Consider the following 18,297-nt stretch of genomic DNA (forward strand, 5'->3'; position numbering starts at 1 on the left):
ACATATTTTGTTTCCCGTATTAGACCATACGTTGCTTGAGAGCAGGACTCTCTCAAATTATTTTGAGAAATGTCAAGAACGACTTGGGCATAGCAGGCCGCAGTTCCACTCCCGGGCAGGAGGGGGCGAGCGTGGTCCGTCACTCCCGCAGCAGCTGGTTCTTGGTTCCTGCGGCTTCCCGTCGGACGCCGGGTGCTGAAGCCCGTGCTGGAGTTAACCAATAAGAAGCCGCCTTGGTTTGAGGTGGGATTTTTTTCAGAGTTGCCCAATGAAAGTAGCGGATCTAGGTAAGGGGCGGTCCACAGAGGAGGGGCGTAGTGGGGTTGTTGGGTTTGGGAGTTGGCGCCGAGGCCAGCAAGGGGCTGTGGAGGTGTGATGCGGGGGGGCGGAGGCCGTGACCGTGACCGTGACCGTGACCAAGCCTGCCGCCCGCAATGAACTCACTGGAACAGGCGGAAGGTAGGGTGGGTCACCTGGCTGCCCGCCCCGAGTCTCCTCGAGAATGGCGGAGGGACCAGTCCAGGGCTCGACCCGCGAAGACCGCGCCCCGGGAAGAGGAGGCCGGGATGTTGGGGTGACGGAGCCTCGGGGTGGGGACACCGTGTGGGGCTCGAGGGTGAGCGGGACTCCGACGATGCTGGCTCCGGGTGGAGCGTCAGTTCCCCCGCCTGGAACTCAGCTGAAGTCGAGGAACTTTGGGCTCTAATTTAGTCATACCTGCTTGCCCCCCCCTACCCCCCCCCCCCCGAGCGTAATCCGAACGTTCACTGTATCTTTTATTTTGTTCCTCGTCACGGGCGTTGCTGACGTTGTTTGTCGAGTCCTGCCGGGATAAGGAAGTGCCCCCAGGTCTCCTTTTAAGGGATGTGGCTGTGGAAACGTTACCTTGGCTTGCTCATTCCGATGCTCCAGTTGTTGTTTTTTTTAGAACAGGGTGTCGGTATTTCGCTAGTGTCAGGAAGCGCACCTGTAAGCCGCGGAGAAGGGACTGGCTTTCCTCACCCCTTCCAAGGAGACGTTAGCAGTACCAACAAGGTCAGGAAGATCAGACAGCAATTTGAAGTATTCATTAAATATAAACCAAAAACAAACAAACAAGCCACATCACCGCCATCAGAACTGTCGCTGTGAGTTTCCAGGACTGTAACTCTTTAGGGAGTGGAAAGCCTCGTCTTTCTCAGAAGCGGCGGCTGGTGGTTTCGTACTGCTGACGGTCAGACCAGGGCTCCTCGTCTTCCCGCATTTTAGTGTTCTGTGACTTATTAGATTAGATCTGTTAGACGAAACCTTGCTCAATCGAAAGAAAGGTCTTGGCTCCAACAGAATTAAAGGTTGGGGGGGGCGATACGACGTGATTAAAGCTTGATCTGATTGTGATCTTTCTATTTTGTAACACTCTCCACCTCTGAATCTAGCTTTTGACACAACTGAGGCTGCTGCTAATTTTCCACATACCATTTTAAGAACCGTCTAAAAGTGAACCAGCCAGTGTCCTTATAAGTAAAATTAAAAAGGAAGCCTAGTCTATCAAGTGCTTAAAGTTGTGATACATGTAAGTTGGAGTGTCAGAGCTGAAGAAATCTGAGGCTCTAGAATTTCAACTTTATAGACTTAACTTAGTAAGGGTGGCTAATTAGGACATTGGAATCTTTTCACATAGATCTCAAGGCTTTTGAGAGAAGACTGACTGAATACATTCATTGCTTGCAACCTGCCACGGGACGATGGAGAAGTAAGTTCCCTAGATGTTTATCTTAATTTCTGCCTAGGAATAATGTACTTTTATGTAACTTTGGACTAATAAATCCTTGTATTTAATATATCACTGAGGCATAAGATTTACTTTTTATTGACACTTTTAAAAGCTTTCCATAAGTTATGCATTATAAAGCCACCTTTAATAAAATTCATGATGGTTATCCATTTAAAAATCTTGTGTAGCTGAATTTTTATATTTTTATTAAAATACATTGCTATTAAATGAACATTAGAGCTTTGATAAGAACAAACATTTTCTTTTTTTTCAAGCTAATATTTTCAATAGTTTATTTAGCCATTTTCGTTTGCCTACATGCTACTTAAATGAAACCTTACTTAAATTTAAAATATACAATGTATTTGCAGTAGTTATGAATTGAAAAATTTCCGCTAAATTGATTTTAATAAATCATAATTGTGTTGCTTTGGAAGTTGACCTTTTGGGGGTGGTGTTTGAAGATTCACATTACGACCGTTTTTTCATACATACTATCAGAATCCGATATGAAAAGTAAACTGAAAAATATGGTTTGAAAGAATTAATGCCTCTGGGGGTAAGGAAGTGGTATTAACAAACACAGGGACAAGGGAAAAACATGGGACCCCAAATGGTAGAGAGGGGGGAGTGGCAGGCCTGGTGGGAAATGATCAAGGGTAAGGTTGTTTAGAGAAGAGATATACTCTAGCCCAGGTGGCGACGAAGCATGGTAGTAGGGCAGGAGGAAAGTCAAGGGAGATGGAGGAAAGAGCTAGGAGTCAAAGGGCATTTATGGAGGTCTAGACAAAGACATGTACATGCAAATATATATAGGAGGATGGGGAAATAGATCTATGTGTCTATATTTATAGGTTAAGTATTAAGGTGGCGGAAGGACCTTGGGCCTCTACTCAAACATTCCCTCAATGCATGAGTACCTTCTTTTATTAAATTGGAACTCTATGATGCTCACTCTCCCGACACAACGGCTGGAGCCAAAGTGGGTGAACAAGTAAATGTGGTGAAGAAAGCTGATGGTGCCCGGCTATCAAAAGAGATAGTGACTGGGGTCTTAAAGGCTTGAAGATAAACAAGCGGCCATCTAGCTCAGAAGCAACAAAGTCCACATGGAAGAACACACCAGCCTGTGTGATCAAGTGGTCCTGAAGGGATCAGTTACCAGGCAACAAAGAACAAAAAATCATATCATTGACTGCACACCTCCATGATAGGATCGCTGAAGACAAATGGGTGCATAAGCAAATGTGAAGAAAGCTGATGGTGCCCGGCTATCAAAAGAGATAGTGTCTGGGGTCTTAAAGGCTTGAAGGTGAACAAGCGGCCATCTAGCTCAGAAGCAAAAAAGTCCACATGGAAGAAGCACACCGGCCAGTGCGATCACGAGATGCCAAGGGACCAGGTATAAGGCATCATGCAAAAAAAAAGAAAAGATATAAGTGTATGTATGTATGTGTGTATGTGTATATGTATATGTATATATATACCATAGTGAATGAAGGGGGAAGTGCAGAGTGGAGACCCAAGGCCCAAGTGTCGGCCACTGGAGATCCCCTCATAGAGGGGTTTAGGAGAGGAGATGGGTTAATTAGGGTGCAAGGTAGTACCGATGAAGAACACAGCTTTCCCCCAGATCCTGGATGCTTCCTCCCCCCAACTAGCATGATCCGAATTCTACCTTGCAGGGCTGGATAGGGCAGAGGCTGTACACTGGTACATATGAGGGCTGGAGGCACAGGGAATCCAGGGTGGATGATACCTTCAGGACCAAGGGTGTGAGGGGCGATGCTGGGAGAGTGTAGGGTGAGTGGGTTGGAAAGGGGGAACTGATTACAAGGATCCACATGTGACCTCTTCCCTGGGAGAGGGACAGCAGAGAAGGGGGGGAAGGGAGACTCCGGATAGGGCAAGGTATGACAAAATAACGATGTGTAAATTACCAAGGGCACATGAGGGAGGGGGGAGAGGAGAGGGAGGGGAAAAAAAAAAGAGGACCTGATGCAAAGGGCTTAAGTGGAGAGCAAATGCTTTGAGAATGATTGGGGCAGGGAATGTATGGATGTGCTTTATACAATTGATGTATGTATATGTATGGATTGTGATAAGAGTTGTATGAATCCCTAATAAAATGTAAAAAAAGAAAAGAGAAAAAAAAAAGAAAATGATTAGGGCAAAGAATGTACAGATGTGCTTTATACAATTGATGTATGTATATGTATGGATTGTGATAAGAGTTGTATGAGTCCCTAATAAAATGTAAAAAAAGAAAAGAGGAAAAAAAAGAAAATGATTAGGGCAAAGAATGTACGGATGTGCTGTATACAATTGATGTATGTATATGTATGAACTGTGATAAGAGTTGTATGAGCCCCTAATAAATTGTTAAAAAAAAGAATTAATGCCTCATCTAAATATATATATGTAGTTGCATCAGCAAATAAATGCTTCTCCTATTACACCTATTTTGGGACCACTCCTAATTTATTAGATGGGGATTATAAGCACCCCCAAGGTTAGATACAAATGAGATCTGTTCCTGCGTGTCTTTAAGTTGAATTTGTAGGTGTCAGTTTTTACTTAGCTTTTCGTGTAAGAGCTGTGAGAAAGGTGTGGTAGTCAGCTTCCATAAAGATTTATAATGGTGGAAACCCTGTGGGACTTCCTCAGTCTCTCTGAGTTGGAATTACTAAAGGACGGTGTGGGGGGGTGTCGCTTCGTGCAAGGACGGTGGGGGGGGGGTGTCGCTTCGTGCAAGGACGGTGGGGGGGGGGGTGTCGCTTCGTGCATGAAATGGCTTCAAGGAGCATGTGAAACATTTAAAGGTGAAGGTGATGAATTTCTTAAGAGCGAAGTAGTGGTTAGTTCGATCTTTTCAAGATGAGGGCAAATTTATGTAACAGGGCAAGCATGAATTGTCTACAAATTTGGATTTGAAAGACCCTGGGACGTCACTATTAGGAGCCCTGCCGGTGCTTTTCAGTCAGTGGAGGGCTGCTAACCAGGACGTCTGCAATTCTGCCTTAGCGGGCTCCTCGAGGGGGACGTCTGCTCTTGCCACGGTCTCCAGCGCCTTGGAGACCTTATGTGGGGTACTTATGGGTAAGAATCTGCCTGGTGGCAGTGGTTTTTTCGGGGTGGTGGAGAGCTTCCTAAGTGGGAAACTTACTATATTGAAATTTAACCAGAGAAGGAAATAGAGTATACCAGTGGGCACATTGAAGATGTAATTTATTTTGAAGCGTAATTCACTTTGTGGACCCCTGAGAATAAGTACTGAAGTTAGGGATATTTTCCTATATTAAGATTTGTGTGCGTGTGTGTGCAGTTTTACTAACTTATATCAGGTTGTCATTGCATTCTTCAAATTATGTACTGTGCTAATTAAGAAAACGGAAATCCTCACAACTGGACTAAGAGGTAATGTCATGATTAACGTTGAAAGAATTGAAGTTGTCAAGAATTTCATCTTATCTGGCTCCACAGCGCTCATGGAAGCAGCAGTCAGGGGATCAAATGACGCATTGCATTGGGCTAAATCAGTGCCCGGACCCTCTTTAAAGTGTTGAAAAACAAGAACGTTATTTTGAAGACTAAGGTGTGCCTGACCCAAGCCATGGTATTTTAATCAGCTCATATTCCTGTGAAAGTTAGATATTGGATGAGGACGATCATAGAATGGATGCATTTGAATTATAGTGCTAGCAAAGAATATTGAAAGTGCCATGGATTTCCAAAAGAACAAGCAAACCTGTCTTAGAAGAATTACAGCCAAGAATACTCCTTAGAAGCAAGGATTGCAGGACTTCATCTCACATACTTTGGATCTGTTATCAGGAGAGACCAGCCCCTGAAGACTTAATTTCTGGTATAGTAGAGGGGCAGAGAAAAAGAAGAAAACCCCAGCGTGATAAATTGACAAACTGGCTGCAACAGTGGGCTCAAACACAAAAGCAGTTATGCACGTGATGGTGTTTCCTTGTGTCGTACACAGGGCTGCTGTGAATCAGAACCAACTCCAGGGCACATGCTAATTAGTGCTCACAATTCAGGATGAATATTGTCTTGTGTTTTCTGGTTTTCTTAGGGATCTCTCCTCAAAACCTTTGCTTCAGCATTACATAAGAATCTCTTAAAGTGGATATGATGCTTTCTTATAAATTGTAATACAATAAATGTACTTGTATTTTTTCTCTGATTCATGGTTTCAGTGCTTATATGTAAATGGTGTAAAACAAGATAATGTACTTACCAAATAAATGAAGACATTTCCAAGAGGGTTCTTCTAAGTGCATCTTAATTTTGCCTTTGCTTCAGTTTTTAAAAATAACTGTAAAATAGTATATTTTTGTTACTAGGGAATTATGAGAAATTGAGTTTAATTTGTTCTCAACATTATCTTGAAATTTTAATTTTGTTGCTAAAATAGATGTTTTTCTATGATTTCGGACTTTGAAAAATTTAGTATTAGGAATTCTAGGCAATGTGTTGTTCTCCATTTAAACTTGATTTCTACATTTTAAAAAGCTATATATCCCAATTGAAGGCCAAGTAACTGTCTTGATCTCTTTATTATTTTCTAGTATGCCAGATATGCTTGATGTCTCACTTAAGATCTCTTTATTTATTTATTGAGACCTCTTTAAGATTGCTAAAATAATTCATGCTAATATTTTGTATGTCTGCTACTAATAATTTATACTTTGAACTTGCAATCATTACCTTAATGTGATATTGTTAGTGTACCCGACTCTACTGCTACACTTCCTAACGCTGACCTTTTTAAAATTCAGTCACAGGCTGGTGTCCATCATCAGATCCTACAGTCATTAGGCTCAGTGCATTTTATTTGGTTTATTTATATTAGAAAATGTAGGTATTGTTTTGTTTTAGTTGCATTTATAAAATCTGCAAAAAGTCAGCACATTGATAGTTACATAGACTGTGTTGGCCAGATTAACTAGAGAAACGCATTGAGAAACACTCATGCATAAGACAGGGCTTTATATCAAGAAGCAATTATTAATTGAGAAAACAGCTCAGCTCAGTCCCAACTCAAGTCCATAAGTCTGATACTGGTCCACAAGTCCCTTTTCAGACTCACACAGTGACTTGCCGTGACGCAGATTACAGGAAGATCACAGGTTGTATTCTTGTGGATCCAGTAGCAGTGGTAACATCGCCATGGTTCTGGCAGCAACCAGCATCCTCCAGTAGGAAGGTGAAGGCAGAGAGGGAAGTGAAGGTTTCCAGGGCCCACCTGGGAGAAAGCCACACCTACAAAGAGATGCCATCAGGTTGTGACTTGATTGACAGATTGATTACCACCCCTACACGTTTATATAACTTCAAGTTGACATGAGATTATGTAACTACAACAGATTACCCCTTGTCAACTTGACACCGTTTTATACAACTCTTTGGCCATACGTAATTAAAGAAAAACACTTATTGGGGACTCTTTACATCTCTTATCACAATCCGTATATTCCTCCAGTGTGTCAAGCACATTTACACATATGCCACTATCATTGTTTTCAAATCATTCTCTTCCCACTTGAGCCCCTGATACCCACTCTCCAATTCTTCCCCCTCCCTCCCCATCCTCCCTCAGAAACCCTTGATAAGTTCTTGAGCCTCTGATACCCACTCCCCATTTCTTCCCCCTCCCTCCCCATCCCATCCTCCCTCATAAACCCTTGATAAGTTATAGATTATTTTTCCACCATACATAATTTTAAAACAAAACATCAATAAGATCATGTTTGTGCCTAACAGGATGAAACTAAAATATGTACAACTGAAAATGTGCCAGCCCCATTTAAGCATGACATTCTGTGCCTGAACAAAACAAAAATATTCTATGCCCAACAGTTGCACTTATGTGAACACCTACACCCTAGTCCTATAATCTGATCATCAGATTCCCCGACCCGTGAAAGTTTGTAAGGCAACCACTTCACGCTTTTATCCCTTGCCCCATTTTTGGTATCCAATCTACTGTCCATTTATATCAACCCAGCACTCTGAGGAGACAAGCATGTTCTTTGATGTGAAGAATGATTTGATATATGCATTAATACCAATTAATAAAAAATAATACTATGAAATTATGCAACTACCATAGACCACCCCTTGCCAAATTGACACCTTTACGCAGCTCATTAGCCATACAAAGTTTTAAAACAAAACATTAATAAAATCATACTTGTGCCCCACAGGACAAAACTAAAATGTATGTAACTGAAAATGTGCCAGCCCCATTTAAACATAATATTCTATAAGTGAACAAACAAGAATATTCTATGCCTAAAAATTGCAGTATGTGAACACGTACTCCATAATACCATAATCCTATCAGCATATTCCCAACCCATGAAAGTTTGTCAGCCAGTCACTTCATGCCTTTATCCGCCTCTCCCATGCCCCCTTTGGGTATCTAATTTCGGCACTGCCTTTTCTATGAACCCAGTGCTCTGAGGAGACAAGCATGTTCTTTGATGTGAAGAATCCAAATTCCAGTTGGAACTTTGTGAGTCTGCATCCATCAGCAGAGTCAAATCAAGACAGGCAATCCATATGGTCAGCAGCAATGTACACCTATTTGCAGGCTCAAAAATCTTCATCTGTTAGGATCTGGTCAACTCTGGGCTTCCTTACTTAGCCTCACCAATGTGCCCATTGACTGCCTTGCCTTTCAACCATGGGCCCCTTTACAAATTCTCAACAACCCTAGCCCCCTGGGCTAGGTCATGCCATAGGCTCAGGTTCGACACATCTGTAAACTTTAGACCAGCTACTCCCCTCTCATCTTTCTTCCAGTCCCTGTGAACCAGGTCTATTCAACCCATCTCTTTGCTTGCTGTGTTTTTCCTACTTCCACTCAGTAAGTGGATCCAGGTGGAAACCTAGCAAGCATTTCAGGTTGCCTGCAGGCTCCCTTTAATGTTCAATCCTGAGAGGAGAGTTCTTCCATGGCTCCAGATTTTCCCAGTTTCAGAAGCAAACTGCCAGTTCAAAATTCAAAAAAGAGGAAATGGCTCCTTTTTTCCTTCAGTCTTCCAAAAGCTCTCAGCAAGTCTTTTCAAATGCAAATGTCCCGAGCACTGGAGGCACTGGGTGGGACTTACCTTTCTAAGCATTATTTCTAATATTCATTTAACAGAACCAATTTAATAGCTGAAGGCACTGGGCTTATAAACTCTCTTCATACTTCCCAGTAATCACTTGATCATGCATTATATCAATAGCAATAGGTAGAAGAAATCCGTATAATCGTAGTACAGCCAGATCCTAAACCAGTCCAATCCAGTAACCATTCCATTCGTATACAAAATGGCCCTAGACCGCTGGCAGCACGAAGCCAGGGCCTGGCTCTGGTAGCCATTTTGACTAAGCAACATGGCCTCAGGGAGTTCAAGGGACATCAAAATTTAAATATATCTCATTCATTTTCACCATTTCATTTAGGAATAACCAAAGACAACTTCTGGAAATCAAAACCTCCACTTCCTATGTCCTTTCTAAAACACAACCCAGTAAACTGAATGACTATATCTGACCTCTGGTTAGCCAAAGAAGGAAAACAGAGCTCAGACAATTTGTTTCTCCAGTACACCACTCCTGGTACCATAATGTGTTAAGCCAGATTGACTTGAGAAACAAATCGAGAAACACTCATATATGCATAAGAAAGAGCTTTATATTAAGAAATAATTACAGAGAAAACAACTCAAGTGCTTAAGTCCCTTTTCAGACTCGCACAGCCACATGCCATGATTCAGAATGCAGTAAGGTCACAGGCTGATGAGGGCAGTCTTGTGGATCCAGTGGCGGTAGTAACATCTCCAGGGCGCTGGCAGCAACCAGCATCCTCCAGCAGGAAGGTGAAGGCCGAGAAGGGGAAGTTCCCAGAGCCCTCCTTATGAGAAGGCCATGTCCGCAAGGAGGTACTACCAGCTCGTGACTTGATTGACAGGTTGAATAACACCCCTACACTTTTATATCTTCAAGTTGAGATGAAATTATGTAACTAGCACATAGAGTCTTGAGGCTATATCATCTTGCCGCTTGTTGCTTTTATTTGCTATAATCTTCATGGGGGGCAATATCATCTTCACTTAATTGCTGATGTTCCTAATGTTTAAGAGAATTTGTTATATTGTAAATATCTTCCAAATCTTGTTTTCCGTGCATTTTCCATTGAATAAGTGTTGTATCCTTTGGTTGTCACCTAGTAGAAGCTAGTGCTATCGTCATAGAGTTGACGTTTTTTTGGTTACTAATTTATTGTTTATCTTTCATCAGTGCTGCTTATAGTGGTATCTGTCTGTACAGCTACTGGTGCCTGGAACTGGTTAATAGATCCCGAAACACAAAAGGTAGAAGTTCTGTTTTCAAATCTTTAATAGATTAAATGGGATAATAGACATAGGAATGTATTACTATTTTAAAGGTATTATTTAAACTTTGCTTACTACTGCTCATGTTGTTGTTAGGTGCCATCTAGTCCACGCTGATTCACCGTGACCTTGTGTAAAACAGATGAAAACCCTAGCCAGGGCTGCGCCATCCAGACAGTTGTTACATTTGAATCCATTGTGGCAGCCATGTGTTGGTCCATCTCATTGCAGGTCTTCCTCTTTTTGGCTGACCCTTTACCAAGCACAGACGCCCACCTCGTGGTGGTATGGTTACGTATCGGCTGCTAGTTGAGGAAGTGAGAAGTTCGAAATCACCAGCCAGTCCGTGGGAGAGAGATGAAGCTTTCTACTCCCTCAGTTACAGCCTCAGAAACCCACAGAAGCCTTTCTACCTTGTACTTTTGGGTTGCCTTGAGTTAGAATCGACTCAATAGCAATGAGTTTTGCCAAGCTTGATGTCCTTTTCCAGAGACTGGTCATTCCTACTATTACTACTAGTAGTAATATTAATCATTATATTAAAAATATAATTTGTTGAAGGAAAACTTTAGATGGCTAGTGTACAGTAATTTTTATAGTTCAGCTGTTGAGCAAAAGGTCAGCCATTCAAACTTAGCAGCTGTTCCACAGGAGAACGCACATGGTAACCTGCTCCCATAGAGATGCCAGCCAAGAAGACCCTGTGGCCCTGCCCTGCCCTGTCCCACAGGGTTGCTGTGCCTCTGAGGCAACCAGATGGCACACAGCAACAGGGGAAAAGACAAGAAATTGTATTCCACTTCCGTTGATTCTCATTCTTTATATATATATTTTATAGTGCATTTAAAAATATGATGGTTTCAACATTTTTTGTTTGCTTGGTCCATGTATCATTGGTGTCAACTTGAGAAAATTATGATGATATTTTTCTCTGAGTGATCGCTATTACCATTTTTGTCTGTTCCAAAGGTATTTGAGATAATTTTGTAGGAAACCCTCATGATAAATTAGCAAAATGTAAGTATGATAAAAAGTCAAGACAGGATAAAACACAGATTAGTCTAGAAAGTAACAAATGGAGAGAAACCAGTGTGCTGATACATAGACCAGGTGATCAGAGTTGCCTGAGTTGAGTTATAGATTACTCTCTAAATTACCTGAGCAATATAGTCAGGCCATTCTGTGGTAAAGCAACGTGTTTCCCTTTCTAAAAAGCTGTTATTATTAGCATCTATCTTTGAAAATACGTATATGCACTGTCACAGCAGATTTTATAAGGCTGGTTCTTAAAGCATCCTTTGATAAAAGCTGTTACCGTGTTTTCTATATTTCCACCTCTTTTTATACCAGCTTTAGTCTCAAACACAAGCCTTTTTTTTAGAGAACTAATCGCCTGGGAGTTTTTTCCATGGAATTATTTTCCTCAAGTGCCCCTTTATTTAAGTAGTAATTAATGTTTAATTTTTACAGGTATTAAAGATCTCCCTTCAAAAACAAAATTATTTAGGTAGACGACTTCGGGTAGCTTTATTTATAACCTTTTGGGTCATATGGAAGAAAAAGTTAACAGTAAGGCTTTTGTTACAAGTCTAAATGACAGTTTAAATAGCCAGGAGTTTATTTAACAGGTAATCTCCCCAGCTTTATCCACTGAGGTGGAGAAGTTGATGATGGGATTTATGCTAATAGAGGGGTTTTCATGGCAGTCCGGAAACTCTCCTGTGTGTTCATGTAGAAAAGTCTCATCCTAAGGCTGTGCTCAGTGCTCATTTTAGGAGAAGAGTGGAAGGAGGCTGCAGGAAGAATTGAAAAGGTCTGTCTTGGGAAATAAGGCTGACTTCTAATTGGGAAAAATATAAGATTATTTCAGCTAGTTGAGATCTTAATAAAATACAGAATTAAATGTAATTTGAAATTAGCCCTAACTTCCGTAGTTAATATAATTGTCTAAATTAGATGAGAATAACACGACAAGCCTAAGGGCTGGCTCTTCATACTCAGTATTTAATACCCCAACCAGGCCTTCAAATCAGTTAGAACCACTTCAGCCATGGCCAACACAACAAAATCAGAAGAGACTCAGATTTGTAAAATGTGGAGGTACTGGAATGATAACAAAAATAAGAAAACTTAAGTCAAAAACTCTGAAATGGGAGACTCAGAAGAGGTGTAGTGAGCCCTTTCTTTCAGGAGTCTGACAGAGAAGACTGAATTATTAACAGGGCTGTCAAGTGTGTCATACATTCAGAGCAGTGTAGTCACTGCCGTCTTTGAGCTGTTGGTTAAGAGAGTTGGTTGCTGTACAACATATTGCTGCCTTTATTTTCTAAGAGATTAAGTATCTAGCAGGGCATTGATCTGTTATTTTTACTGTTCTGTTTATTTTTCCAGTACACCCACATTTGGATCTATTCATTTCACAAGCCATGACAGAACTGGGAAGACTGGCTTGAAGCCCTGTCTCAAAATTTCAGGGTTTTAACCACCAATTGTGTTGTAGCAGAAATTGCAAGCTCAAAAACAAGTGACTGACTGGAGTCAACCAGGGAGAGAAGGAATATGGCAAATTGGAAAGTAGATGCCTGAGCTGTTTAGTTGTAGTTCATTTTCACCTTGGAGGAAAGAAGGTAGGTAAGGATGGAGCAAAACACTGTTATTTTTAGCTCAGGCATTCATCTACTTTCCAATTTGCCATATTAAATTAAAGTTAAAATGCAATTAAAGTTAAAATGTTATCTCCTAATACTGTGCAGGCTGCACAAAACATAGCTGACTTAATGAAAACTAAACTGTTCTCAGGTTTTAAAACATTCCTCCAAAGTATTAGAATATTGCACATCTCATTCTTTCTTGATGTTTTCATTTTCTAATTCTTAGACAAATATATGTAACAGGTATCCTTTATATTCCTGGTTCTCATCATGCATTATGTCTTGATGTGCACATCTCTTAAGTGTGGACAGGGGAATGCATTTAGCTTGATTCTATTGTTCCCATTGAAATTACTGGACAATTAATTTGTGTTCTTAGACTCTAAATATTTGTCCTTTCTGCCTTTTCAATAGACGGTTATTCTCTAGTAGTCTGGCTTGTCTTTAGAATCTCTTTGGATCATACTGTTTTTTACCATCATATGAACCCAGTCTAAAATTGGCCCTTTCTCCTGAATACTTAAGTTTTTTTTATGAGTCCTGTTTAATTCTTCTGCAAATGGATAGCTAATTTTGCCAGTACCCTTTGTTAAAGCAATTACCCCTCCCCATTTAATGTGTTTTGGCCCTTTGTCAAAGATCAGCTGATTGTAACTGGTTCTCAATTCTGGTTCTTGGCTTATGTATCTATCACTGTACCAGTACCAGGCTGTTTTAACTACCTTTACTTTGTAGTAGGTTTTGAAATTGGGAAATGAGAAACTTTATTTTTCTTACTTAGTAGTGCTTTGCTTATATGAGGTCCCTTTCTTTTCCATATGAAGTTGGTGATTAGTTTTTCTATCTCTTTAAAGCAGTGATTTCTCAACCTTCCTAAAGCCACAACCCTTTTATACAGTTCATGTTGTGACCCAAACCATAAAATTATTTTCGTTGCAACTTCATAACTGTAATTTTGCTACTGTTAGGAATCAGGCAACCCCTGTGCAAATGTTCGACCACCAAGGGGGTTGCGACCCACAGTTTGAGAACACTGCTTTAAAGAATGATGCTGGGATCAGGAAGATGATATCTATGGATTGCTTTGGGTAGTATTAAGATATTCAGAATATTAAGTGTTCCTATCCATGATCATTCCATTTATTAGGTTTCTTGTAGGATTTTGTAGTTTTCTTTGTGTAAGTCTTTTGTGTCTCTGGTTAGATTTATTCCTAAGTATTTTATCTTTGGGGTGACTCTTATAAATGATACTGTTTTCATAATTTCCTTTTCAGTGTCTTTGTTAAAGGAATCCCAACGGACATTTTTTCTCTCTAATAAAGTTACTTTTCACAGTTGAGGTGACTAGAAATCAGAATTTAAGTTAAAGGCTGTACGAACGGCTTTGTCACTGTGTTGGGACTGAAGGAAGGTCCTTGTCTCTTTTCAGCCTCGATTGCTTGGTCGTCATGGTGATATTTTCCTGCGGCGTGACATCTGTCTTCCCCCAAGGGTCTGCTTAGACTTATTAGCATATCATTCCCGTATCGTGCAATTCAGTAGTTTAAACATATTAAGAGTTGTACAGTCAACACAACTAATTTTAGAACATTTTCTTTTTTCTCGTGGTCGTCGTTATTAGCTCCCTATTTTCCCCCAACTTCCCCTGCCATACCCCCCAAGAAACTATTTCTCTAGTTACTATTTCTATGGATTCACCTATCCTGGATTTCTTATACAGAAAAATATATAACAACAAGAAAATAAGCTAATAATAGCAAAGTAAAACAAAAACTTCAATGAAAAACAAAAACAGGGAAGTATTAAAAATTAGAACAAATTTAAAGTGTATCAAAAGGGAAATTAACTGATAAGGTGTTAAATTTTAACTAACTGCATCTGCAGTAATCCACTTTCCAATGCCCTCTGCCTGATAACAAGGTATTCACATCCCTGGTCAGAGAGAATTCACTTGAGGCCTAATCCACTTGTAGTTCCCCCTTTTTTTTTCTTTATCATTTTATTGAGGGGCTCATATAGCTCTTATGACAATTCATACATCCATCTATTGTGTCAAGCACTTAAAAAAATAAATTTATTGGGGCCCGTACAACTCTTATCACAATCCATACATAAATCTGTTGTGTCAAGCACATTTGTATGTTTGTTGCCATCATCATTCTCAAAATATTTACCTTCTACTTGAGCATTTGGTATCAGTTCCTCATTTTCCCCTTCCTCCCTACCCGCCCATGAACCTTTGATAATTTATACATTATAATTATTTTGTCATGTCTTACACTGTCCAAGTATCCCTTCACTGAATTTTCTGTTGTCTTTCTCCTGGGGAGGGGGGTTAAATCCTGTGATTGGTTCCCCCTTTCTACCCCACCTTCCCTCTACCCTCCTAGTATCACCACTCTCACCACTGATCCTAAGGGATTCATCTTCCTGGATTCCCTGTGTATCCATTTCCTTTCTATACTAGTGTACATCCTCTGGTCTAGTCAGATATGTAAGGTAGAATTGGGATCATGATAGTGGGGGAGAGGAAGCATTAAAGAGCTGGAAGAAAGTTGTATGTTTCATCAATGCTATACTGTACCCTGACTGGCTCGTCTCCTCCCTGCAACCCTTCTCTAAGGGGATGTCCAGTTGCCTACAGATGGACTTTGGGTCTCCACCCCACACTCTCCCTCACAATGATATGATTTTTGGTTCTTTGTTGCCTGATACCTGATCCCATTGACACCTCACAATCACGCAGTCTGGTGTGCTCCTTCCATGTGGGCTTTGTTGCTTCTGAGCTAGATGGCCGCTTGTTTACCTTCAAGCTTTCAAGACCCCAGATGGTATATCTTGATAGCTGGGCACCATCAGCTTTCTTCACCACATTTGCTTTTATGGACCTGCTTTGTCTTCAGGGATTGTGTCAGGAAGGTGAGCGTCATGGAATGCCAATTTAATAGAGCAAAGTGTTCTTGCATTGAGGGAGAGTACTTGTGTGTAGGCCCAATGTCCACCTGCCACCTTAATACTAAACCTATAAGTATTATACACATCTATTTCCCTATCATCATATATAAATATATAAATATATTTACATAAGTGCATGCCTGTATTTGGACCTCTATAAATGCCCTTTGCCTCCTAGTTCTTTCCTCTATTTCCTTTTACCTTCCTCTTTTCCCATTATCATGCTCAGCCTTCATTTGGGTTTCTGAGAGGACCATATGGCCAGCCCCACTAGGAGACACAACATCTCACTGACGCAATGTGGGAATTGCACCGGATCTGACCCCACCCCACGGAGGCAAAACACTAAGGGCGTGCAACAGAGCAGCATGGGGAGCAGAGCAAGGAAATTTTGAGGGCATACCAAAAATAGACTGGGGCCAGGGCTTGGCACCCCATCAGACTCTACTGGAAAACAATCCTATAGGTGAACAGACCTTGAACTATTTACATGCTTTTCTTTTTTTTGGTCATTTTTTTTTGTTGTTGCTGTTTTGTTTTCTTTTGTTGCTTTGTTTTGCTCTCTTGTTTTTCTACATATTATTATATCTGCAGGTCTATCTAGATAAGATAGGCAGGATAAACAATCTGGAGGAGAAAACAGTGGTACCAGTGGTTTGAGGGGGGGGAAGTAGGGGAAAGGAAGTGGTGTTAACAAACCAAGGGACAAGGAAACAACAAGTGATCCAAAATTAGTGGCGAGGAGGGTGTAAGAGGCCTGATAAGGCTTGATCAAGGGCAATGTAACAGGAATTACTTTTTTTAAAAACTGAAGTAAACTTTAAAAGGGTCAAAAGGGAGATCAAATGATACGGCATTTTAACCTAATCACACCTACCATAATGGTCTTTACAATGTTCTCTGATAAGCTGTTCACATCCCTTGACTAAGGTCAGAGGGAATTCACCAGAGGCTTAATCCATGTGTGAACCCTAAGTTTCCATTGTCATTCATAGTCTTCCATAAATTCGGTGTTTCCATTTGAAGCTTTGCTACCATTCCTTCCTACAGATTTAGGTTTTATTATTTAGAATCCTTGGATCACACAGGCTGGACATGTTTTAAGACCACAGACACGATTCTTTCTGATATCTGGCACCGTCTCATTTTGGGTTTTGTTTCCATATCTTGCTATAGTACCCATATCTTCAGTGATCTCTAAATGGAGATGAAAGTCCAGCAGGACCAATGTCATAAGAACCAATTGTTCTTAGAGTGGGGCTAGAATTGTGAGCCAAAAAACAGTACATATAGCTATGATTTTTTATATATCTCTATTTCACCTTAGAGACATCATTGTGATTTTATGTTATAGTGGATATTTTCAATCATCTCCATGGAGCATAAAGTAATATATTGATGGTATCATTAATGTAGCCAATAGTATAGAATTTAAAACATTGTGGAGAGAAGGACATTATACAATTATAGGCCAGCAACAGACCACATTACATGAATTGTTGACTTGTCTTAATTAAACTCTCAAGTGACTGGACACTACAAAAACAATGGGGGTTTGTGATAGTGTAAAACGTTCAATAATGTTCACAGTGACAGACCACGTCTACCATAGTAAAACATGTCATAATAAAGCAGAGACGACATTAACATATTAAGTAGACAGTGGTCTTGGGTCACCATTCATTGGGCACCTTCAAGGCAAGGGACCCAAACCAAAGTCCAATGACCATCAGTTCTGTATCCTTGCGATAGCAGTCATCTGCTTCTTCTCGCACTAGGGAGTTTCTTCGCTAAGTCCAAGTGCTACAAGGGAGTTCTAGGTAAAGCCTAGTTCACCCAGTGGGGTTCCTATATCTAATCCTTTTGGTTTGGTCTGTGAAGGATGTTGTGAGCCTCAAAAGAACAGGACCTAAAGTCCCCTTAGTCTATAGCAATTGACCTGGATCACCAAGGGCTGGGTAGAAACTAGGTCAGTGTCTGATTAGGAACTTGGTACCAGCGTTTTTTCCTGATTGAGAGTTTGCTCCTCCTGTTTTCTGGCCAACAGAAATGTCATTGCCTCGCTGAAATGTGCAGGGCCCCTCCCCCATCTTGGTTGAATTGGCAGTAAGGTTTGCTTATCACTTTGGTAGGAGTGTCTGTTGATTTGTGGGGTGACCTTAGCACAGTTTTGTATGGCAGCAACTGAGTGGTCATTTCCCTCTCCCCCATCTTGAAAAACTGATCCCAGCTGATGTGAGATCACCTCGATCGAAGTAGTTTTGAAGATGTACTCACAGAGGGCGTGATAAATGGTTCATGGACACTAGGCAGGTTCTCTGCCTGGTTGCTTAGGAGACTAAATTAGAAGATTACATGACCTAGGAACAGAAGCCTGCCTACATCTTGTGCTTAATCCTGATAGTATTGGGTACAATGTTTGTTATTTTGTGGCTGACTAAATTCACTCAGCATCATGATTTTCAAATCCCTCCATGTTAGGAGATGCTTTCATGGTGATGCATAGTATTCCATTGTATGCGTGTACCAGAGTTTCTTT

At 40.8% G+C, this 18,297-nt stretch overlaps 1 protein-coding gene across 2 annotated transcripts in view; it reads left to right on the forward strand.

Moving 5' to 3' along the window:
* Positions 1-305: 305 nt before the first annotated feature.
* The window catches only part of CNEP1R1 (CTD nuclear envelope phosphatase 1 regulatory subunit 1), a 31,227-nt gene continuing 13,235 nt past the window's right edge, over positions 306-18,297 (forward strand). For both annotated transcript variants that reach the window (XM_075537974.1, XM_075537973.1), the window contains exons 1-3: positions 306-459; positions 1,661-1,732; positions 10,058-10,131. In XM_075537974.1, coding sequence (XP_075394089.1) covers positions 435-459; positions 1,661-1,732; positions 10,058-10,131 — 171 coding nt within the window. In that variant the 5' untranslated portion in view covers positions 306-434. The remainder of the gene's footprint in view (positions 460-1,660; positions 1,733-10,057; positions 10,132-18,297) is intronic.

This window comes from Tenrec ecaudatus, chromosome 18 (genome assembly GCF_050624435.1).
Source record: "Tenrec ecaudatus isolate mTenEca1 chromosome 18, mTenEca1.hap1, whole genome shotgun sequence".
Classification (NCBI taxonomy): domain Eukaryota; kingdom Metazoa; phylum Chordata; class Mammalia; order Afrosoricida; family Tenrecidae; genus Tenrec; species Tenrec ecaudatus.